At 38.5% G+C, this 24,508-nt stretch overlaps 2 protein-coding genes across 5 annotated transcripts in view; both read right to left on the reverse strand.

The window, feature by feature from the left end:
• Nucleotides 1-3,342, reverse strand: part of CUBN (cubilin) — a 140,885-nt gene extending 137,543 nt beyond the window's left edge. The window contains exons 1-5 of the mRNA XM_040062708.1: nt 3,224-3,342; nt 2,941-3,070; nt 2,532-2,624; nt 1,498-1,536; nt 611-712 (exon numbers count right to left, since the gene is read on the reverse strand). Of these exons, the coding sequence (XP_039918642.1) occupies nt 611-712; nt 1,498-1,536; nt 2,532-2,624; nt 2,941-3,070; nt 3,224-3,342 (483 nt within the window). The remainder of the gene's footprint in view (nt 1-610; nt 713-1,497; nt 1,537-2,531; nt 2,625-2,940; nt 3,071-3,223) is intronic.
• An 8,430-nt stretch (nt 3,343-11,772) lies between these two features.
• Nucleotides 11,773-24,508, reverse strand: part of TRDMT1 (tRNA aspartic acid methyltransferase 1) — a 28,432-nt gene continuing 15,696 nt past the window's right edge. For all 4 annotated transcript variants that reach the window (XM_040076224.2, XM_040076215.2, XM_040076241.2 and 1 more), the window contains exons 6-11: nt 24,257-24,326; nt 22,885-22,968; nt 22,014-22,384; nt 18,154-18,211; nt 16,951-17,080; nt 11,773-12,511 (exon numbers count right to left, since the gene is read on the reverse strand). In XM_040076224.2, the coding sequence (XP_039932158.1) occupies nt 12,411-12,511; nt 16,951-17,080; nt 18,154-18,211; nt 22,014-22,384; nt 22,885-22,968; nt 24,257-24,326 (814 nt within the window). In that variant the 3' untranslated portion in view covers nt 11,773-12,410. The remainder of the gene's footprint in view (nt 12,512-16,950; nt 17,081-18,153; nt 18,212-22,013; nt 22,385-22,884; nt 22,969-24,256; nt 24,327-24,508) is intronic.

Raw genomic sequence — 24,508 nt, forward strand, 5'->3', positions numbered from 1 at the left:
TCAGAAAAAATTATTAGAAACTATTTCTATCAGTCAAGCACGTAAATTTTGATCCAAATCTTGCTGGGATAACTTGTAAGTTGAAATCCTTTGAGAAGAAGATATAACATTTCCATCTCTGGTGCATGTAATAACACCATTAAATCATTTGCCAGTAAAGGCTCTGGATTTAAAACATTCTTAATGGTACTGATTATTTACACCCCGTTCATCTTACTTGTTTAAGACTGAATAAATATCCATCCCTTCCCCCAGTCTCTCTATCCTTGTGTAAGGTCAATACCATAGCATGCAGTTTAGTTCAGTGCTCAGCAAAATCCAGAACTAATCCTCTGCTGTGGGAACTGACAAGGATCACTGACTTCATTGCCTGCGTGTAACAGTGCAGGCTCTGGTCCAATGCTTTGGGCTTCTTCTTTTTACACATATATATTGATATTGTCGAGAAGCAAACATGTGGCTCTCCAAGCAAAGAGTGATGCTGCTGTTCAGTGTATCTCACTCTATCCTGAGCAACCCGAAATGCTGTGCTTCGTGGCCATCACCCTAACTTAGATGCAGTCTCACAGCTGAAATACACACTCTGTAGCAGAGGAGGCTAAAGACTCACCTGCCAGCTGCTTGTACAGAGGCAAAAGAAACCATCCAGTGAGTTAACGCAGGTCCCTGAGTTCTTACAGGGGTTACTACTGCAGGCTCTCCTCTGGATATCCTGAAATGCCAGAAAAGAGTAGAAAATGAGGTTTCTGCTTAGCTGGTGTTCTATTAGCATTTATTTTCGAGATAAACCTTCTTTTTTCTTTTTTTCTTTTTTTCCCCCAAATTATTTCTTGAATTCCCCTCCATTTTTTTTTTTTTTCCCTTCAGCAAGGTTGATTTGTAAAAGTTTTGAGCTGTTCACTCATCCCTGTACAAAACAACAATGCTGATTGCTCATACACAGAATGGCCAAGCACTAGGATGAGAAAAGCCCTGTAAAAAGTAAATATTAATAGAGATTGTTCTTCATCAGCACACTGGGAGTCTTGATGGAGGATTATCTTGTCTTTTTGATTCCATGGGTATTTCATCTGACAATTGTTTTTACTGGCACCTGTAGGTGTGGCTCATCTTAAGCTCACAGGAGAAGCAGGTGACAGCTGAAACTTAGTTAGTTCCAACACAGTAAAAATCCAGTTTGAGTTTCTGGTCTTTATCTTGACAGACCAGTGAAGGAAAAGTTTACTTCTCCTTGGTATCTACTTGTTCTTGAATGTATGTCTGTTTTTCGATTAAGAAATGCAGGCTCCTACACAGTTTATATTTTGTAAGAAGGCATATCACCTCCTCCACAAATCTTGGTGCCTTTTTTTTACCTTCTGTTACCAAAAGAAGTTTTCCTGAGGAATGCATGGGGGGAAAGAAATCATTTAGCTGTTTAATCATTGAAACCTCACTTTATTTACTTGGGGCTGAGATTTTATTTTCTGATCTCTAGTTTGCTTCCTAGTTACTTACCTGCTGTAAGCTTTGAAGTTTGTTATCGAGACTCAGGATCTGCAAAAGAAATGTGAATTACGTTGTGCTTAGTATGAGAGTGACCACAGAGGTACTTGCTGGATACTGGTAAGCTCATAAAATATTTTCCTCTGAGAAAATAGAATAGCTGGTATGTGAAACCAGCTGAAAGTCAGATCCAAATGAGGCCCTATTCACTGAGATTTTGGTGGGTTTGGCAGTTCAAAAAATGACAGCTTAAATATGACCCAGCTTGGATCCACAAGGCAAGACTCAATCTTGTAAAGATGCATTGAGGCGCTGAAAACCGAGAATGTGAGTATTCCTGTGGGACTGTTTGGTCCTCACATGCGTGACAAGGACAGAGGTCTGGGACAGAGCACCGAAAGCCAAGAAATGGGTCTCCACATCTCAATGGGTTGTAACAACAAATAGCAAGCTGACATTGAATCAGAGAATGTGATAGACACACATTAGCACAATTTCCCTAAAGGAAGATCTCTTACACTATACAATATTTTTCTATAAGGCACTTACGGAAACACTGTAACAAAAGACACTTAAGTCAGGCAATCGTTTAAAATTTTTCTCATGGAAAAAAAAAATTCAGGAGCAGGGAAGTGACAAAAGTACTGCATTGGTCTTTTCTTTCCACTGCAAAGCTCTATAGCCCATTTCATCAATGGAATGGGATGTCTGTTTAACAACTATGAAAACATATATGGTCCATTTCCAGAATTTATCCATAAAATATTAGAGGATATAGGCAATACAGAGACTGACAATGAACAAAGAAGAATCACAGTAACTGGAAATTTGGGGGGGATTTACAGAAATATTTCCATTGTCTACAGAGTTACTGAGTAAGTATCTCAAAATTAAACACAGACTCCAAGCTGATATTAAATAGGGACTCTGCTCCAGTTCCCTAAACTGGGTCCAGAAATACTAAAATGTGTCAGGTTGCTTAATATTAGTATGAGGAATGGAAACCTGGGAATGCTGGAGGAGGATAACATGAAGGTATGACTCACCTTGGAGGTCAGCAGAGTAATCTGCTGAGATACATTCTGCAAGGCACCATTGGCTTTTTTAAGTTCTTGAATCTCTGTGCTACTCTCTCTAACCTAAAGTTAAACAACAGAGACAACGTGAAACAAACTTTGACTTTTCAAAAGCGTAGGAAAGTTTAGTCCTTGCATAACTTTACTATTGTAAAGTCCACTTAAATACAGAGAGCTCTCCTACATACACAATCTTTCATTATCTTTTGTGATGACATGATTACTTTACAAATCTGAAATGGCTTTCTTTTATATTAGACTGCTGATATAGATAACATAAAATAAAATACAAAACACATCAAACTCTTGTGAAAACAATTTAACTATTAATACGTAGAACTGAAAATGAAAATATATTAGGGGAAAATAACTGTATCACCTGACTAAAAAGTTCTGCAAGGTCCTCTTCATTAATTTTTACTTTCCCCAGCGGTCCAGTTCGAAATTCAATATTTTTGCTGGAGCCAGCATGGAACACTAAATTACCTTGCTCAGAGGATAAACGAGGCCTGTTTTGTATTGGAAAAAAATAAAGCAATAATTTAGTTTCACATATTGCCAAAGAGTATGTAAAATAGAGTTGCAGTAAAGCCATTCTACTCCCATTACCAGCATTAGAGGTCACCATATCAACAAATGCATTTGCAAGCAATGGTACTTACTGCTCATCATAAGTGGCTCTTTTCTGCCTCTTTTTTTCATGGTGGTTTTGGTCACAGCTCAATCCAGTAAGTAATAATAACACAACTACAAGCCCAGGAGCAGGAGGAGCCCAAAGCATTGCTCTCCTTCAGCTGTCCTGCGCTTGAAGTGAAAGCTACAGCGCTGGACTGGGCTGTTGTGAGCCCAGGTGCCCTTTGCTCTCACACAGCTCCTTGTTCACAAGGTGCCCATTCTGCTGCCTTGTCTTGCAAGGGTGAACTTTATCTTGGATACCTAATTAAAGATTGACAGCACACAAATCCTCTAGACATTGAATGCATTTTTCTCCCTTTGTCTTTTGGATTCATGAGCTTTGAGAGATCATTAGATGGAATCTGCCTGTATTTTATCACCATGTCTTTGCCCTTTGTACAGCTGAACACCCCTGTGTCCCTGAGAACCTTGTATTCTGCAGAAAGTGCTCTCCCACATGCTGCACCACAGGGGTGAAGGAAAGATTATTTGGCAGCACTAAAGGACCGAAATTGTTACAAAAAAATCCCCAACCACAAATGTAAAACCCACAGTGGCTGGCAAGGAATATTTGTATTGAAAGAGAAGCTTCCAGTCAGTAATTTACTGGGCAGATGACACAAACAAGTCAGCAGTACTGAACAGCATCCCATGGATTGCAACAGCAAAGTACAAATTTAACTGAATATGGTTGCTCTGATTCAAGGGTGACTCAGTCCCCAGATGCTGAGGCTCAGGCTGTTGCTGCTGAAAGCCATGAGAGATTCCATGTCCCACCTCCCCTTTGCTTTCGCCAGACTCTCCATATTCTATTTGCACAAGACTTTGCTGTGCTTTGTTCTTCCTGCTTAGAGGAGCTTTGTGTGTGTTTTCTTTCCTCGTGCTAGGAGTTCCCTGACCTTCAGGTCCACCACCATTCTTTTTGATTTTCCTTTTTGCTTAGTAGACATCGTATTCAGGTTGCTCACATTTCAAAACTCAACTGAGAAGAGTAGCAACAGTTGTAGCTGCTCTTGCTCATAGGTAACACCAGCATCCTTCATGCCCCAGACCTTCCTGGAAACCATGGAGCTCCTGCACTTCCTAACCCTGCCCAGCCTTTCTTTCTGCTCCAGTTTGTACTTGTCACCTACAGATGTCCCACCAACATGTGGAACCTGCCCTGGAGCTGGGGTATTCAATGACCTTTACAGCTTTCACAGATGGAAGAATACTAAGTTCAAAACAACCTGGGAATAAACTGAATGTGGTGACAAAAAATACTAATGTTATCTCAAAAAGAGACTGATGCACACTGAGAATATGAATGTGAAGTCAAGACAGCTAATGCTTGTGGTGCTGCCATGGATAACCTGATGTTTACTGTCAATACCATAGTGTCTTAGGCTGTATCAGCTGTATCCCAGCATTTTTCCAAAAACTAGATTTGTATTACATTTTATTTGTGTTTTCATAAACCTACCTTGGAACTCAGAACAGCACCAGCCTGCTGACCACATCCCTTGTGCTCCCACTGGCTGTGATTGCAGGTAGCCCAACAATCACTGCTGCTGCTGAGGGATCTGGAAGGGCGGTGGTGAAGTTCCTCCTGAACCCATGGGAGATAGCCCATCCCATGTACCTACTGGTGAGGTAGAAGAATGACAGCTCTGCGGATGTTCACCTGCTCTGCAGCAGGGAGACTATCAGCTCTTCCTGCCAGAACAGAGAAACAGAAGAAGAATTTTCCATGTGTTGTCCTTTACCAACATGAGGGACAATATTTCCATAAAGAATTGTGTCCTTAGTTGTTGGAAATATGACTGCTCCATTCAACCCACATGAGCTATGTTTTTTTATATATATAAACTGAGAATCAGTCCCTCTACCTTTTTTATATTTACTACTATGCTTTTTTGCTCTGAAACCTCTGTTCAGGAATAGGTCAACATAGACAAATTATCAATGTTTCTGTCTAGTCAATCAGGGACCTTCTGCCCCTGGGCATTCTGGTACTGTCCATTAAACTGGTGCTCATTAATATTCTTCCTGTTGATTTTGAAGTCTGTCTGGTGAGGATTTTTTTTCTCTTTTTGTTTTGATTTTCCTTTTGTTTTAACAGTTTGCTGAGTTTGTGTAACTGTCAGTTGGATGTCAACTTGAACAAACTCCAGGCCAACTACACTCGCACTCCATAGCAAGCTGGCTGAATGTCTGTGTATTCGAGGAACTTACTTTCACAAAGTCCATTGCATGCTGACAGTTTCCATGCTGGCCTTCGGCTGTGGCCCACAAAGTCCTTCCTTCCCTCTATTCACTTCTTTTGCATGCTGAGTATGCACTACCCCACTCTGCCGCCTGTCAGCCTTTGATTCAGGCTTCCCTTTCCAACTAATTAACTCCAATAAACCAATAATCAGTGAGCAATAAACCATAAAGGATGAGGACGAGGCTGGTACAGCAAGGAACAGGAAGAAATTCACCTTCTCTTCATGTAGGCTTTATGACTTAGAAAATGGTTGGCCTGAGGACCAGCTGATTTTGACTATGCACTGATTACTGGATGGAAAGAGAGGGCTGGACACACCCACTTGCATGACACACTATTTTCCATTTCCTTAGACCTTCCAGATTTTAGTTAATTTAGTCTTTATTCCTAGTGAATGCACCTGAGGCTGGCCAAATTGAGAAATCTATAAATCTTCTTAAGGAGAGAAATAGGTCCACACTTTATAATTTTACAGTAATATACTGGATTGAGACATCATTTTTGGAGGAACATAATGGAAAACATACAAATGTCTGGCACAAGAATAGGGGCTGTTCTTCCTAACAAGAAGAGCTGGCACAAACCTCTCCTCCTGGGACAGGTCATTCATTACCTGCCTAAGAGGAAGGCTCAGGAAACAACTCTAAAGAGCATAGGTTGTGTGCAGATTTGGCAAGAGTAATGGAGTGTTTGTCTCTAATTCTGGTTGAAGTTCATCCTGTACTAGCAGGGACTACAATTTACCACCATTTTGTGTAGCTGTGTGGAATGAAATGCTGCTGTTCCTCTATTTCTCCAGCAGAATGTCCCTGCAATGCAAAGATGAGGACGTAGAAGAAAAGAGTTGATTCAAATCATGGCCAAAACTTCAATACACATTAATTACTTCTAGGAAGTAACTCAAATACATGGATATGACATGAGTTTTTGACAACGTTATCTATTTAAATGGAGGAAGAGCAGCAATTGGTGTGAATCCAAACCTGGCTAATTTTTTAATGGAAGACTAAAAAGTAGGGTTTTTTTCCCCCCCTACAGATGCAAAAACCAAACCAAAACAAACAAACAAACAAACACATTTTAAATATTTGCAAATAATTATAAAACTAGCCCATTGCTGGTTAAATACCAAGTAGAGCACATTTACACAAGTTTTCCTTCAGCTGAGCTCATATCTCCCAGTACTTCTACCTTCACTTCCCTGGATCCTCCTTCATCTTTCCTCTTTCTAATAATTCTCTAGTGTTCAAAAGTGACACACAATATATGAAGTTTTACTGTTACCTCCATATAACTGTGCAAATTTGTGGTGTAAACCATGCTCCATATTGAACTCAACATTTCCTGTGTGCCACTACAACTCTTGAGACAATGAAGCACAAAGTTGCTAACAGGCCCTGGGCAACTGATCAGCAACCATGGGGTTTAGATCAAACATGGGTGACTCTGAAAAGTAACATTCCCCTTGCTGTTCCTTACCTATAAGCACCTATCATCAGTTCCTTCCCCCTCTTCAAGCGTTTTATGGACACAGCACCTTCCCCAGGGGCTGCAGTTGCTGCAAGCCTCTATTTCCCACAGCCCTCCTAAAGGATTTCTTTTTCTTTTCAGCATTCTGCCCTCTGACATCTGTTTAAGATTCTGCTTCCTCAACACAGTTGATGAAGTTCATAAGTTACCTGCTAATTAAGTGAAACTACCTGGTCAGGAAATTGAGGGTGGTTTTTTTAGTTTTTAATAGCAAATAACAAAGATAAGAGTCTTGATATAGTTAACTACCTAAGCTGAAATTGATCTACTGTCCAAATTCCCCCTGGACACTATCACAAGTAAGATTTAACATTAGCTTTTACTTTCCTTATGAGACTCTTATTTTAGTTCTTCTGTCGTTCTGGTTTTTCTTCCTATACATTGTTGTTTCTGTAAACCACCAACCATTTTGGTGCTTCCTATTCTCCATTTCATTCTTTTTCACAATTAGCATTTTCATTTGCAAATGAAAAGCTTCCAGTCAGTTCTATTGGCTTTGTTCTTTTCTATTGATTATTCCAGTCCTTTTAACGTGTTCCAATCGCTTTAACAATCGCTGGAGTTATTTTTAGGGACTCCCATTTGCATAGCCACCCTTGTTCACTAATAACCCTAAAGCCATGAAACATGGCTGCACAACCTCCCTCAGATTCATTCTATTCTATACTGCTGGCTTTTACCAAGAAGCTCAATCTGAGCTATGTCCGCAAAGTGTTTGCTGTGCGTTGATGCTGTGGTTACAAGTACTGGCATTCTGTCACCATACAAAATAAGCAGTAAGAGTCACCATGCTGGGCTAGAAAAGATCTGTTCAGGTCAGTGGATCATCCAGGTCACTCTCCAACAGTGGCCAAAAGCAGATGGGAAATGAAGGGTACACAAAGGGGTGAGCACATACAGTACCTCCCCTAGATACTCTCTTGGCCTCCAGTTATTTGCAGCTCCAGAACTTCTTCAGTCAGAAATCTACTTACTCAGTACTCTCAAAGGATTTTTCTTACATGAATTTGTCCAGTCTTCTCCTTCTCCACAAGCTTTATCTTATAACACATGTGCAAAGAATGAGTAACGCCACATTAATTGCGGTCAATATACAGTGAAAATGCCAATAAAAAATATTAATTCTGAGAAGAATCCCATTTTAAGTGTATTATTTATAAACAGAATGAGATTCATTTATTTTTTAAAATATATACGGGCAAACATTTGAACTAATCAAAACTATTTATTGCTATCTACATATGAGAATATACATCAGTTACATCAACATGCTTTGCTTCCAAACGCCAGGTGGCAATTTAAAATATTTGAATTAAAACAGCCCAGTGCATAGACAAAAGAACAAGATAAACACACTCTCACTGAAGCTGGGATTTCAGGATGTACTCCTGCATCTAAAATCAGAGACACTCCTTCCCAGAGGAGATTTTAGGAACTTTTTGCTGCAGTTTCCCAAATTCTAGTGAAGAGGATCCAACTAGATTGGCCACCTGACATTTGATCCAACAACCTCTCACTAAAAATGTTGTGTTCCAGTTGATTTAAACCTTTCCAACTCTGTTTCTTGTTTCACCAGAGCTCTTACCAGAAGACTCCTTGTCCAACTTCCTCCCACTGTCAGCAGGACCAGGCAGAGGAAAGTCAAAGAGTACAGTCCAGTTGTCCTGCCTTCACAGATGGCTGCCTTGCCCTCTTGGGTCACTATTTCTTTTCTTTGACAGCTGTATAAATTCTCCAAACCTTACAATCAACTAAAGACAAAAATAACACAGATCTTGTCCTGATCTTTGTAATAACATTTAAATTGACATACTATCACTACTCAGTATTTCATAAACTTCCCCTAATGAGGTTGTAACACTAAAATACTCATATTTGCACAGGAAAAGGGAAAATGGCTACTGGAATTAATTTTGGACTCTGTGTCTACCTTTTTATGGTTTCATATTATTTTTCCTTGGATATTTCTTTGATCAGTTCAATTTAATAATATATTTACATAAGGTTGCTCAGAAATGCCTAGTGCTCTTAACCAATCATTAGTTCATCTCCTCCAAATCCTTACTAATATGCCATAGACTTTAAACACCATGCTGGAAAAAATATAATGCTTAAGTGGTTGTATGCACATAGGAGACAATATATATTAAACTCCTAAGGAAAATAAATATAATGCAGTATTTATACAAGAATTCAAGTCTTAAACTTTAGTATGAACAGCAAAAAAACAGAGGAGCCAAGGAGGAGCTGAGAATTGAATAGTTCATTCCTGAGATGTAAGAAATATTTTCTAAATTTTCCATTTATTTTAGAAATGTGTGACAACTGCTAAAACAGAATTGTATAGTCATTGGAGAACTGGGCCTGTTCAGATTTCTATTGAAATGTTTCTGTCAAAATCAAAATGGACTTTCCCTTGTCTAAATTTAAGAAATAGTTATCACCAATCAATGTTTTCCCAGACTGTAATATAAAGATTCCTGAAAATCCTTATAATTCTCCTAGGAGGGACCAGTCAAAAGTGGGATAAAAAAGCCTCTGGGCAGGAGCCTTACATTCACTGCATGGAAGGATGCACCTCCACTTCAAGCATCAAAAGATACTCAAACTCGCTGTGTTAAAAAAAAAAAAAAAAACACAACAACGGTATTTCAGTAATTTGCTGTTAGACAGGTTTCTTCATGAGTATAGGGAAACTCCAGATTAACTCAGATACAAACTAGCTGGTGTAGGGGAGATTTTTGTAAGTCAATCTGCAAGCTTCAAAAATTACTAAATAAATATAACACCACCAAATAAGACCCTTTTTCTCAGTGAAAATTCTCAAATTTCCAGAGATATTTACCACCTCACTCAGATAACGAAATGTAATTAAGATCTGCAAATGAATTAGGTACAAAATCAAAAATCAAATTCTGAAAATCTCCCTCCCTTTCCAAAGCTGTTTTCCAGATTTTACTTCTTCACCTTTCAGCTGCTTTTGTTATCACATTTCATTGCTGTGAAAATGCTTAAGCTGAAGTTGCAAAGTACAGCAATGATGTAGGCTGCAAAGTACCTAGGATTAGGAGACTGCTTGGAAAAGGAAGCAACATGATCATCAAGTGAGGTCAAGCAGGTACAACCCAACGGAGCCCAGTAAACCAGTCTATTAATGACAAACCAAGGGGATAAGCAGCAGTCGCTCAATTTAGCTGCACCAGTATTACAGGGTTAGCAGGGGTGAAACACAAATACGCATTTACAACTCTGAATTCTTTCAATTTTTTTTCCTTCAGAAATAGCTCAAATTAGCAAACAGATTCAGTTTTCACAATAATATTGAATTAAAATTCACTGTCAATATGGAACAAGCTCTGTATTACTGTATCAGTTTAAGGAGCAGCTAGATGTTTCAATTTACACTTCCATACTGCTAACTTACAAGTGGCATATAAAGCATTAGGATATGTTCTACACATAAGGGAATTGAAAATTCATTGTTTATAGTAATATTTTTCCAAATATTACTACAGTGAAGCGGAATGAATAGACTATTTACACAGTTTAGCAGAAGGAATATGAACATCAAATTAATATAGCTTTCATTCCAATGTTTGGAGCATATTAGATAGCAATAGAACTTATTACTACCACATTTCTCCCAAGAACAAAATTATATAGCAACTAGTTATTGATCTGGCTGATAAATCCACACAATAACCATTGTATGTACAGGTGACCATGGCTCACTGTCAAAACCGCACCTGCTCTTTGCAGTTTAGTAGCCAGCACAGCAGTTCTTTTTTACCATTTCAGTACAAGTGACCAGGTGAGGACAGAGGCCAACCTCATCCTTCTCCAGGGCTTTGTCCAGAGCACTTTCAGGAAAAACCATTTCCATTTCTCTTTTACAACTGGAATAGCCCAAGGTCAACATGCCTCTGGACAATCAGACAGGCTGAAGTAGGTCAACCCAAACTTTTTGTGGTTTACCAGTCCACAAGCAACATGTAAATCAAGACTGAAGAAGAAATAGGCAGAAGTCAGCAAAAGGAAAAGCTGTGTGAATTTATCTACATAAATTCATTCTGAAATTGTTTTCAGGACTACAGCAGATGAAAGCAGTTGCAGTATCTCTTCAGCAGCTTGGTTCTCTATGGTCTTCACTTCCTCCTGCACTAGCAAGCCATGGGTGGGGAGGAGAGGGGGAAGAAAACACTTTCAGGATTGGCAACTTTAACTTACTTCTTAGGTGCATAGGAACTATGATCAACTACAAAATCCTTCTGTCCTCTGGCACATAATCTCCCTGATGATGCTTAGTTAGTACCATCCCACCTCTTCCTCACTCAAGCTGTTTTTAGTCTAGATACCAATGGGAAAACCCCAAGGAAAGAAATCAACTAGAACACATGCTTCTTTAGAGGGCTTTCAGTTTTCCCATCATTTTCTCTATTATTTCAGAAGTACTGAACTCACAAGACTTGATTACAAACCCACTGAATCTAGTTCTATGAGGCACTGTGCAGTTTCCACAGTTTTTTCTCCAGTTCTTATATCACAGGAACCTAAACATGGAGCTTTAAAAATTTTTTTATGTCTTTTACATGTAGGTCTTTGTTAAGGAGCAATGATCTTATCCTGAATAATATGAGAAGAGAAACAGGAAAGTTTTGTCAGGCATGTGATAATCTTGCAATATTTTCATTCAGATGCACCTAAACAAATCATTCCAGACAAATATAGTTGGGTTACAGAATCCTACAAGTATTTAAAGAAGATGAGACAACCATAAAGAACAACACTATATATTAAAAAATTGTATATAAAATACTGAATTTAATAGTTTCATGAGCTACAAAAATCACACCAAAATTTCAGATTATATATACAGTAAATCTTTTCAGAATGCATCACTTACGTTTACAGATGAAGACATTTTACACGTAGAACTTGGTCTCTGAACCTAATTAAAACAGCTTTGACACAGTACTGAGAAAATGGTTTTAAGATAAAAAAAATAAAATAATCTTATCCTTTCTAATTGAAGTATTTGCATATGCTGCTATTTTTCATTCTGCAAACAAAAACAAAAACAAAAAAACCAAACAAACAAAAAAACCACCAAAAAAACCCCCAAAAAACCAACAAAACCCAAAACAAACCCCAAAAAACCAACAACAGCAACAACAAAAGGCAAGTAAGTCCTGCAAACTGCCATTTAAATAAAATACCTATACAGTTCAAATCCATCATGAATGCAAGTTATGAAAAACATATCAAAACTGTTCAGCAAAATATCTGGACAAATATCTTGGTAAGCTCTGGTTTTTGTCCAGGTTCCATCAGCTTTCTCCTAAAAGATGGAAGTATTTTCTGTCACCAGTCCATATGCATCAGTTTCAGGCTCTAAATTATTCAAGCAGAATGGAGATCAATTTTGCCACCACGTGTACGTTGAGGCTATTTCCCAGAAGACGATAGCATTGCTTTACTGTTACCTTTTCAGGAAAACCTAAAACAAAAAACATATAGTGCAACATCATTAGTCTGAGTTTGTTCCTACTTTTTAAGTCTCATTTTTTTTCAGTGAACATTTCTTAGTGCAGTTATCACAGACTGCAGCAGGATTTACTCTCCCTCCAGCCACCTCAAAAAATTCACAAGGTTACAAAACCAATTCACTACCAATTCACTGGATTTGTATAAGTTCTTCTATTACCAGTATTGCCATTTCTAAGGTTCTACAAGAAGCTTCAAAACATTCCCCTATTGTGTAATGACTGCTGATCTACCTTCCCTTCAGAGAGCTGAAAATATCCAGCACTCTCAGGGAGGGGCAGCAGCACTAAATCCCTGCGCAACTGCTACTCTAGGTAACATCCACAGGAGAACACAGCCACTGCAGAAAGAAAATGTGACATTTTTGCAGATGGACTAAACTGCACTTCTCAATAAGTTTTATATTATACCTCCCACATGATCCCCTCTAACAGCTCACGTAAATCGCAAGTCTCTCAGCGCAATACACCACCCATACAGATTAAACGATGAGCAAGGCTTGTTCAGTGAATGATCAAGCAGTTGAACAATTTTCCATGTAATTCAATGCCAACCCCATTAAACTCAGAAATACAGACAGCACCAGAAATGTCCTTCACTTAGTAAGTGCATGGCCTGGCAGAAAGAAGGGAGCGCCAGTAAAAATGACACCAGCCCAGGTATTGTGAAAGGGCTGTGTTGTGTACTGACTATCAAACTCGTGAGAGTGAAGCAGTTTCGAGCAGCCAGCTGGTCTGCTCTGTCCTTGCTTGCACTCTTACCTTACTCCAGCTGTGAGGTAAAGTACATTTGCTTCAACCTGAGTGAAAGATGAACAGCAGTGGTGACTGAACTGTTAGGGTCATATGGTAAACTGCCGAAACTTGGCCACAATCAATTATTTCATCGCTCTCTAAGAAGAAACACCTAACTTTGACTCGGAGGTCATGACTACCACAATTATCTCAGATGCACAAGCACACTGTGAGTGCAAGTAGTGATATGCATGCTCTGAAATTTTCACAGATCTTCAGAAAATAATTTCTTCCAGAGAAAGCTCAGGAGAGAATGTAGTTGGATAGTTATTGAGCCAAAGGAGACTCTGAGGAGGGGGTGGTGTCTGGGAGGAGTTGTTCCATCCTTCTCTGCCAGTTATTAATGCCTCAAATGTAGACTGCTTTGGTAAACACATCTTCTGCCAGCTCCATCCACTCTGCCCAGCTTCCTGGCACTCACATTTGGGCAACCGTTCTTCTGTCTTTGGAACAATCATTTGCACTCCCACACACATTTCCTTAGATGGAGTTTTCACATTCCATCGATGAATAAGGTACAGAATAAAAGCATTTTAAAAGCATACATGAAAATAAATATGTATTTATACACACATGCACACACACCCACACCCACATCCACATGCACACGTGCACTTACAGCCTGAGAAGCTTATCTCAATCTTGAAAATGTCAGAAATTCTCTTTCTACATTTTGGCAACCGAAAGCCAAGAATTAATTTTCAGAACTTGTGGTTTGCTTTATCCCAAGCCTCCTACCTCTGACTGTTAACACTGTCTTGCACTTTCTATCTTCTTGGCTCCAGAGTGGCCTACATCAAAAGGTCAGATTCAACAACTCCCAGTATGCTGGCACTTGCTGCACAGCTCTCACTGTAGCATTTATGCCACACACAGTATCTGAGGACATTGAGGTCTCAACAGCACGTACCTCCCCACCATGCCGGCTTTTGTTTCCTAAAAGCATGCATACATTGCTAATAAGAAAAATGGAAAACACATCCTGACATCACTCTCATGAAAGCAGGTCACAGGTGCAAGAATGCTCTGTTCACTTTTAATGATATTGCTGTGGGACCCACCAGAGTGACCAAGACAAATGACTGCAGTATTTCATTGAACCATAGTGCAATTACTATTTATACATTTAGATGTTAAAAGCACAAATAAATCTGGTCATATTAAGAATGAACAATGACTTGAACTCTGGACCTCACATATTAGAAAAGGCCATCAACTTCTTAAAATGCAGAACCATTTAGACAATTACATTTCTTCTGATGATACTGAAGCAGCACTAGTAACAGCATCTGTCACGAAGCTCCTGACAGTCTGTTCACACAGTTTTCAGCTTATATTTTCCTCATTCTTCAGTTTCTTGGACCAATAACATATTTGCAGTGAGTGCAATTCCAAGCTTCCTAGTTTTGAAAATTTCAGCCTAAATGTTGCTGTCACTACAGAACACAGTAGCAGAGAACTTATAACACATTTGCTCTGAAAATACCATGTTTCACTACAATTACTTGAAGTTTAGCATGGGAGAAATGCTGTCAGGGCAACACCCTTTGCTGCAGCCAAAATATATCAACTTTCAAAAAAAATCCAGAGCTTGCAAATTCTCAAAGGAAACTGAGATTACAGTACCTAAATTCACTAAAGATTTCTATCAGCCTGGAGTCGAGTAAGACTTTTTAAAGCAAAAAGTGGGAGAAGCTTTAAACACAAAGAAATGTCAGACTTGTGACTCAATGCAGGGGGAAATGCATATTCTGCCTATGACTCAGGAGTATATGCGAGAGGAAACCACTGAATGAGAGAGAGGCCTGCTTTATGTGTCATCAATGTTGGAAAAGCAGTATAGAGAGGGAAGGGAACCTCAAGAACTGTAAAACCGTTATAATACTAAGTGCTGTAATTATGGCAAAATGGTACTCTCCTCTAAGAGGTGGAATCCCAACCAAAAGACAGGTCTGCTAAATGAACACAGTGATGATCTGGATGATCCTCAAATTCAGAAGCCTGTCTTGTCTTCAGAGTTCAGCTCCGGTTTGCAAAAATATTGAATCTCAGAGGTTTCTCTGCAGATGAGCTCTGAACAGAAAGCATGGCACCACCCCAAGCACTATGAAATTATAGAAGTCAGGTTTTGCAAACTGCTCACCCCGAAGTAATGGAGTCTTCCAAACATAAATTTCTCCACTGTCTCAGTTCTCCCTTTGTAAAATACAAGCAACATTAACCCTATTGCATCTCACAGTAATGTTGCAGAGACTGATTTAACAGTAGAAAAACTCCAGCTGTATTTGAAAAAAAAGAGAAAATGGGCAATTTTGTGCTCAAAAGAGACTTTGAGCAGTGTTATAAGCCTATACAAGCCCAACCCAGCTCTGTTAAGTTCAAGTATCTTGACATCAGCCTACATGAATATGGAAAAGAGCTGTGCTAAAAGGCTGTCTGCAAATAGAACAGATCCATTAAAGGAGAGGGGCTATGAAAAAAACTTTACATGTTGGTGTGTTACAACACAGCACACACTTGCAAATACTCATAAATACATAAGCTTACTTCTGCCAACACTAGTTTCACTGTACAACCTTGATAATGTTCTCCAAATGTAGCAATTTCAAATATAACACGTAATAAATGAAATAACAAACTAAAACTGTGAAGAAAGAAATACATAGAAACAAGTCGCATTTCTCAGAACTCTAAGTCACTAAGGAAGTCAAAGCAAAAGATAACAAATTATTCAAGGTCAGTGCTGTCTTATTCTTTGAGCAACCTGGTCTAATGGAAGGGGGTTGGAAATAGATGATCTTGAAAGTTTCTTCAAACACAGGCCCTTCCATGATTCCATGGATGCTTTTGTTGCTGAGTGACAATAAATTGATCTGATGTTATGTCAGCAGGACAGTCTCCTAGCAGATACTAACAACTACACTTTCCTGATTGCCCTTTTTTACAAGGAGAATTCTGATGAATTTACTTCAGGTTTAATTCTTGCTGATGTGTATCCAGTGTACTGACACTGCTGAGTCTTGTTCCTTGACTCCTTCAAAAAACAAAACCACTTAGAAAATTAAGTAACTGACCAAGGGCTGCCTTGTCTAGAAAATAAAGATTGCTTAATAGATTGGCTACTCCTCAACAAAGAACTATCTGTATCATCCGAAATTCCCTATCAGTAGCTGTTAATGTGTGGAAGGGAGACAGCAAGCAGCTCAAACACTGAGAACCACAAACAGACTTCCTAAGCTGGCAGGATATGTTGATTTACCACAGTGGCGAGTAACACTGGCTGCTGAGTAAATAGTTTCAACTCTAAACAAAGGTATTCCCTCACTGCGCTTCACTAACAGCATTTTGCATGCCAAAGCCTTCTTCTTAGCTTATGAAGATAAATCTCACCATAGAAGCTGGCTCTTACAAAACAGAAAAAAACTAGTGGAAATTTAGAGAAATACAAAGTTAGGCAAACAAGAAGAGTCACTCAATCATAAGAACTGAGTGATCTGAAAAAAAATTGCAAAATAAAAAGACTGGATTAGTCCCAGTAAAAAAACCACATTGGCATTTCTGAAGAATAATGTAGAAGTGGGTATTTTGCATCACATACCAAATTCCAAAGGGAATCCATGAAGATTTGCTATTTCTCTTGGGGTAAAGTACCTCAGTTTTAGTGTTGACAACTTCTTAAGTTTCTCTTCTTCCGGTAACTTGTCAATGTGTTTAAACACTGATTCAAGCTATAAAGAATATCAAAACCAAGAAATAAGATGGATGCAGGCCAAATATGTAAAATTTACAGTAACATCTTAATAGAATATTTCCTTAATTATCAAAGTGACAAAGACAATAGCATATTTTGCTTGAAAGTGTCACTTGCATCCTATTTTTGCAGCCAACATCTCAACACATGGCCTTGCAAGAAAGAAATCAATGTTGCCATGAGGACATTCACAATTTCTTCCTCCAATTCCAAGCTATACCAATACTTAATGAGGCAATCGAAGAATAAGCATTTGTTAATGCCAAGGACAGTGACTCAATATAAGTCAGTAACAGACCATTCATACAAATTAAGCTGTTTGGATGCAGCTGTTTTAATACACTCTCTTTGAGATTATTCTGAATTCCAGAGCTGCATTCCTCTTACGCTCAGAAATGCCCTATAATACTAGTGAACAGCACAGAAGTGCGGGAGGAAGAGCTTGTGTACAGCACAATATTTTATTGAATATTTTTGCAAAACTGTACTTTTGCAAAAGTACAGCTTGTGTACTTTTTTGTGAAAAGTATCTTTGAATGCTGATTAACCAGTACATTTATTACCTTCCCCAATGCCTAAATACCACTTGGTCATGAACTTAGTATCAACAGTAGAACTTTTCAAAATACTTTTCACAGATAATAGTAATTTTGAAATTAAACATGTTAAACATCTGACTATACTGAATTAAGGGGGAAAAAACAGCCCTTGATTCATAACTCTGTACTGTCGGTTCTCCATAGAACTACTAATTTTTAAGGTTTCTACATACCCTTGTGAAACCTCTGTATGACATGACAGATAAGAAAATAATAGCAACTCATATTCTCACAGAGGGACACAGATATAATTCTGGTCTAAGCAAACTGCTGTCTAGGAACACAAAGTAAACCAATTGGAAACTCAGTTGCCACAAAATGCACATTTTAAAGATTTTTTTTTTTCTTATAATATTCAGAATAACAAAGGAGAAGCAGAAAAAACCCAAGCTTTGAAACAAGTCTCAGGTTTTAAAGGAAGTCATTCCAATATGTTAAACTACACACTTACCTCTACATCTACTGCTGTCTGCAGAACTGAGCCAGTGCCTTCTACATAGTGTCCATACCTTAACAACAACAATAACAATCTTAAATTAGAATTTTCACTGGATTCCACAGCACTGACAACTGCAAAGATGCAGGGAAGTTACATAGGTTCCTTTGCCTTGATGAACAAACAGCCTCCTGGACAGATAAAGCAGAAAGCCTTGTTATAAACTCTGCTCACCCCTGGAGTGCAGTACCCTCTGAATGTGCTCTCTGGGGATGAGTTTACCCTCAGTGCTCAAGGGTTTATCCACACTAGTGTCTTATGCATGGCAACTGCACAAAGCCAAGGAATTCAAGAATAGGATCGCCAAAAGAAAACATCTATATTGCCTAAGCCCATTTTACATTAACGCAAAATGTGTCAAAGGTCAAATGGTTCCAGGGGTTCAAATTAGCTCTCCTTATTAAAAGGAGGACTACTAGTGTGAGCATGCAGGTCTCATGTCAAAGCATTAGGAACAAAGTGGTTCAGTCAAGATTAACTTCTGGTTGCTTGTGGATTTTCCACTGAAGGAAGAGCGATGACCAGGCCTCTATGCAGAGCAGTAGAAGAAAGAAAGAAGAAAAAAATTAAATCCAAGTAAACAGTAAGTAAACTTGAATTCTGAAATCTATGATAGCTGTTCTGCATGCTTTGTGGTTGATTGCTGAACATGTTTACTCTGTAGTCTCTTCAAGGCTATAATTTAAATATAATTATGGGCTTTCAGAAACATGCTCTGTTGGTCTAACTATGACAGTTTGAACATTCTGAACAGAAAAAGAGTGAGTCAAGACAACAGATGGCTTTGCCCTGTGGAAGAACTTCAGAAAATCCCCTGCATTAGAGGGATACGGTCTGCATCAATTGTTAACAGACAATCTTCTCTAGTTTTATCTATACAACTGTAAACACAATTACAAAGGTCTTTTGTTCCACTTGGGACCCGTTCCTAAAGCATGGCACAAGTTATGTTTCAAGCCTCTCTCATTCCACAGTGGATAAAAGAACATTCTCCCTTCAGCACAATCACAATGACCTAGCATGGCTCAATCTTGGGTATTTCATCCTCAGCTGAAAAAGCTACAATTACTTCTGCCAATAACAGCCAGAGCAGCACTCATCTTAAAACAAAGTGGTTACCAACCTTCCTCAGGTTTAGAAGACCTAAACACTGTTACAGATTAAATACATGTGGAATCCAACTGTTTTATAAATACATCATCTTTAATTGGTTAGCTGCATTCTGCAAATTCCCTAACAAAGTTTAACAATGTAACACACACAGCACTGAGGAATCCTCATCCTCTTCCTCTCATAGAGCAACTGGTAATATAAGTGAGCCAAAAGAAACAAATGGGGTACAATTCAAAGTGGTATTGAAGAGTTTTATTGGGAGAAATAACTGAAGTATAGAACTCCACCCCTCCACCCCCAAAAAATCCAGCTGGCGTCCATGTGCTTTGACAGCTGTGTATTTGCGTGCGTGTTGGGTTTTTAATACAAATGTAGGCATATGGCTAAAATACTGGATTGTTATTAATTACTGAAGCTGCTGACTACAGAAAAGTTAACATTTCTACCTTAGGCCCAGAACATAATTAAATGCTGCCACAGTAAAAAAATGATCTATTGATTTTCTGTTATTTCATTACAAGTTATAATGAAATAAGTTGACTTAAAAAAATTAGTCTTTAATTTTCATCTGATTCAAGATTCCCTCCCTCTTTAAGTTCTGTAATCTTTGAAAAAATCTTTTCATTTCATACATGTATTTTTTTGTGTCGTATACTATGACTGAGAAAAAGCAATTTCCACAAAGCGAGAAAGCTCTTCTGTAATTGATATTTGCATTATTTTGAAAGGTATCACTTCTCTTGTCAACAGTATATAAAAAATTTAAAGTATGTCCAGAACAACTATATCTAGAGAAGTTGGATATAATTTTTATTTCCTCTGTCCTTTAAAATAGTCAAATTTCCTTTCAAAACTTCAGCCACCACAAGCATACTCCAAAGAGAAACCACAGTTGTTGGTAGTCTGACAGAACTCAGCAATCATTCACTACGTGCCCAGGCATTCAGTGTCAGAAGGACACACAGAGTTACCTGCTTGACCTCTCACACATTACATTTTGCTGTATACTCCACCAAAGCCTTAGTAAAATTCACTGATCAACTATCAGCATTTGAGGTCCCCGAATTAGCAAAGACTAGAGAAGGCATACCCAGATTATTTAAATTGCATGAACCTTGCTAGAAATATCTGAAAACCAAAGAGAAAAAGGGAACTTTTTCTCCCACTCTCAAAGCTGATGGTCAGGCACAGCAGCAGAGGGATTTTCTGTACTACTTGGAGTGCTGTTCCACCCCATTCAGGGGTCTTTTTCCTGGATCTTATGCTTCAGAGAAACATAAAAACAGAACTTCTGAAACATATTCAGCAGGGCCTTATTCTTGGCCTCAGAAGAGACTTTAATGAGATGTAATTATAAACCTTCTCTTAATGCAGAGCTGTAAATGAGATGATTACATTGAGAACCATGTTGGCAACCTTCCTTCCCAAAGGCTCTTGAAAAACAGAACAAAGATGGTAAATCAGACAGAACTACCACAAGAACCTCCATATCACAAGAGGGATAATAGTCCCATTCCTCTGGTGTCAGATTTCCCACCACTATGTACAGACCTGATATTAACCACTCAGGATCCTCCTTCAGTGTGATCTTGATAAACATGACCACAAACTACCATGATGTATTCTAGTGAAACCACAAGTGGCCAATTACCTTCGATGACACTTAAGGCATACGTAAGACACATCAGACATTGTTCTGGCTAAGGAGGTTTTTTTGACTATTCTAGTTAAGAAAGAGATTCCACAAAATGCTAACTCCCTCTCAACTCAAAAGAGTGAGGGCAGGAAAAGCACATACATATATATCAATGAGGGCTGAAACTCTGAAACTTCTGAAATTCTTTTTCTTCTTCTTTATTATCTAACAGTTTAAAAAAAAATCTGCAGTAATTTTGGTAATCTGGCAATCTAATTTCTACTAATTTAAAAAAAAAATTACCATTAGCTTTAACACATCATGCATTTTATTGAAACACTCAGCAAATTTAAAAAACTAATCCAATTAGAAAAAATTATCAGTATTAAAAATTCCCACAAATCTGAAGGCTCCAACTGGAATGTTTCAATACAAACGCCTTCAGTGGAAAAGCTCATCACCAGTTGTCCATGGAGTTTCAGAACCCTCACCAACTTCTAGAAGTCAAACTTAAAATTGCAAGGTACAAATCAGAAAACTACTAGACAGAAAAGCACTGATGTTCTGCTCCATCAAATATGAATTGTAACGCAGGAGCCTAACTGGTTTCACGACAAACCGCAGCTATTCTGATCTACATAGCTGAAAAATCCAAGAAATCAATAAAATGTACAGTGGAGACAGATTTAATGAGGAATGGATCTGTCATGCATGACACTTTTTAACTTCATTGAGCAATATAAAGAAATTCATTAATGAATCAGCACTATACCAGTCTACTGGAACCATATTTCCGCAGGGGTAATTAAGCTTCTGTGAAGGTCAACAACAAATGGCAACTGTCTTTTGTGAATGCCTTTTTGGAGTGGGCACATGATGTTCTGCCAGACAGATTCTCATGCAGGCACTCCACTGGACCAGCAAGCACACCATGTAAGGAGGTTTCTTTCAAAAGGCCTAGGATTTTTTGATGAAACATCTCTCTGTGATTTTACAGGACACAAGCAAGAAAATATACTTAAAATTTCATTACATGATTTAGCAAGCCATTTTCTTGGCAACTTACCCTTTTGTAAAGCATGTGGATCTCCGGCAGGTGGGTTTAACAATGTCTAACAAGAAAGCATAGCGCAGTAAGGACTTTGGTGGTAAGAAATACTGACTCATTTCTTTGTTCTCCTCTTCCAAGAAGTCTTTTAGCATTTGAATAGAGGAATCATTATCCTGATTATGTTTTCTTTCCATTTCTTCTACTGTTTCAAGCTTAAATAGAAAGGACCCTTTTGGTAAACTCTTCTTGCTGCTGCAATCTGGACCAACGTTTGGATCCAGATTTTTCTCCTCAGAGGACAAAGCGGAACTGGTTTCACTGACTTTGTCAGCAACTTCTTCCTTGAGTAAATCTTCTGGATCCTGATCTGGGAATCTGGTCAATATCTAAGAGGAAATTGTGACAAAAATAAAAATAAAAATAAAGAACTGTATTTAATAAACAACTTGACAGCCAACCATACAGTGAGTAAGAATTCCCCCAGAGATGCTCAGAATAAAGCAAGTAACCTTTGGATCTTATTTTCATGAAGATTTCAAAAGCAGTAGCATCAAGATTAGTTGACCTATTGGCAATTATGTCAGAATATCTTCAAATAATTGCCTTTGCAAAAAGACCTTTCCAAGTGTGTAAATAGTGTAGCAGTATGACACGTTTTCTAGCCACTATCAGGCTAGAAAACACATCTCACAAGTCACTAAAGTCATCCACAGACACGCACATGAGTCCTTACAAAGCTCAATAGCCAGGCTGAAAGAAGGAGACAGAATTTAATTTTTCTGTTGGAATCACTTCTTCTCCATTCATCAGCACACACCACTAAACTGAAAATTTAACCCTCATCTTCATGAACTGATGCAAATTCAAGTAACACAAACACACTCACTTGACCAGAAGCTTGAAAGGAAAATGGTTCTTGGTGAAGCTTCGCAATTAGAAAATACCGCAGCCTAGAATTGGGAATGCCAAGCTGTAATCAAAATTCAGGAGCCTTTAGTCCATGTAATAGAGGAGAAATTGGTCTATAGCATCATGCAAGTTATCTGCCATTACATGCAGAAACAGAGCTATGACACACTAATACATTTTTTGACTTTAGAGATATCAGTATTCACAGAATCAGATTCGTAAAATGGTTTGTATTGGAAGGGATCTTGCAGGTCAGCTAGTTCCAAGCCCCCTGCCATGGGCAGGGACACCTTCCACTAGACCAGGTTGCTCAGAGCCCCATCCCAGCTGGCCTTGAACACTGCCAGGGATGGGGCATCCACAACTTCTCTGAGCAACCTGTTCCAGTGCCTCACCATCCTCATCACAAAGAACTTCCTCCTGATTCTAATCTAAAACTACTCTTTCAGTTTGAATCCATTCCCCCTTGTCCTGTCACTACAGACTCTTGTAAAAAATCCCTCTTTGTGTTTCTTGTAGACTCCCATCAGGTACTGGAAGGCTGCAATTAGGTCATCCTGAAACCTCCTTATCTCCAGGGTATTCCCTAGGTATTAGTTGATAATACCTACACATTTGTAACTTCCATACCTAGGTACTTCCCAAGAACCAAGTGAGCAATTATTCTTTGTATCTGATAGTTTTGACTGCTCTGTAAATGAATATGAATGTAAGCAAAATTTTATGTGATGCAAGAAGAAAAAGTTACATGCCTCATGATTTCTTGGGACAGGTACTATCTGTTTTCTGTTAAAAGCAAAAAAGTCTCTCTCTGCCTCTTTAAACCAGGAATTACAAGACACCTAACAAATCTACCACAGCTGGTTTTCAAGCTACACTCTATTAGCTTCTCTAAAATATTTATGGTACTTCACTGATTCCAGTTAGTCTTGCACAATCTGAAATCTCTCTCAAACTTTTTTCAGTTGCCACGGTAACATGGAAACAAAGCTCCTCCTCCCACAAGAAACAGTCACATTTTCTGTGCTGGGAAATCCAGAGGCACAGCACTTCTGAAGCAATGAGGCTCCCACAGGGAAAACCACTTTCCTGGTTACAGTGTAAATTCATGCCTTCTTAAAACTAGCAAATGGCAGCAAAGGAATACAGGGCTAGGATCTGAACACAAACAGCAATACAGTTATGCCAGTATGAGAAATCAGAAGTCATGTCAGTTGGTTTTCTCATTCAAGTGTATCTTAAGCTTTGGGCATGACTCTCTTTTCTAATACAAAAGACAATTTTCAAACCTTCTTGGACCCAGTGCACTTTGAACTACTAAAAAACATTAGAGCAATTTTAGTACTCACACAGGTTGGAGACAAGAGAAATTCCTGATATTTAAATCCACATGTTGCTAATGTTTGCAAAAGTTCATTTCTGAAAGGAATCAAAAAGCAATTGCTCTGTTCAAATAGCCTTTAGACCCTTTTAAAATTCTAAATAAAACCAGATTGAATTCAACATCGTATTTACCTAAGCATTCATTGAAATAATTGGACAGCAAATTACTGGTATGTCATCCATTACTGAATTTGAGAGACAACATACGAAGTTCAATG

This window comes from Hirundo rustica, chromosome 1, assembly GCF_015227805.2.
Source record: "Hirundo rustica isolate bHirRus1 chromosome 1, bHirRus1.pri.v3, whole genome shotgun sequence".
In the NCBI taxonomy this organism is placed as follows: Eukaryota; Metazoa; Chordata; class Aves; order Passeriformes; family Hirundinidae; genus Hirundo; species Hirundo rustica.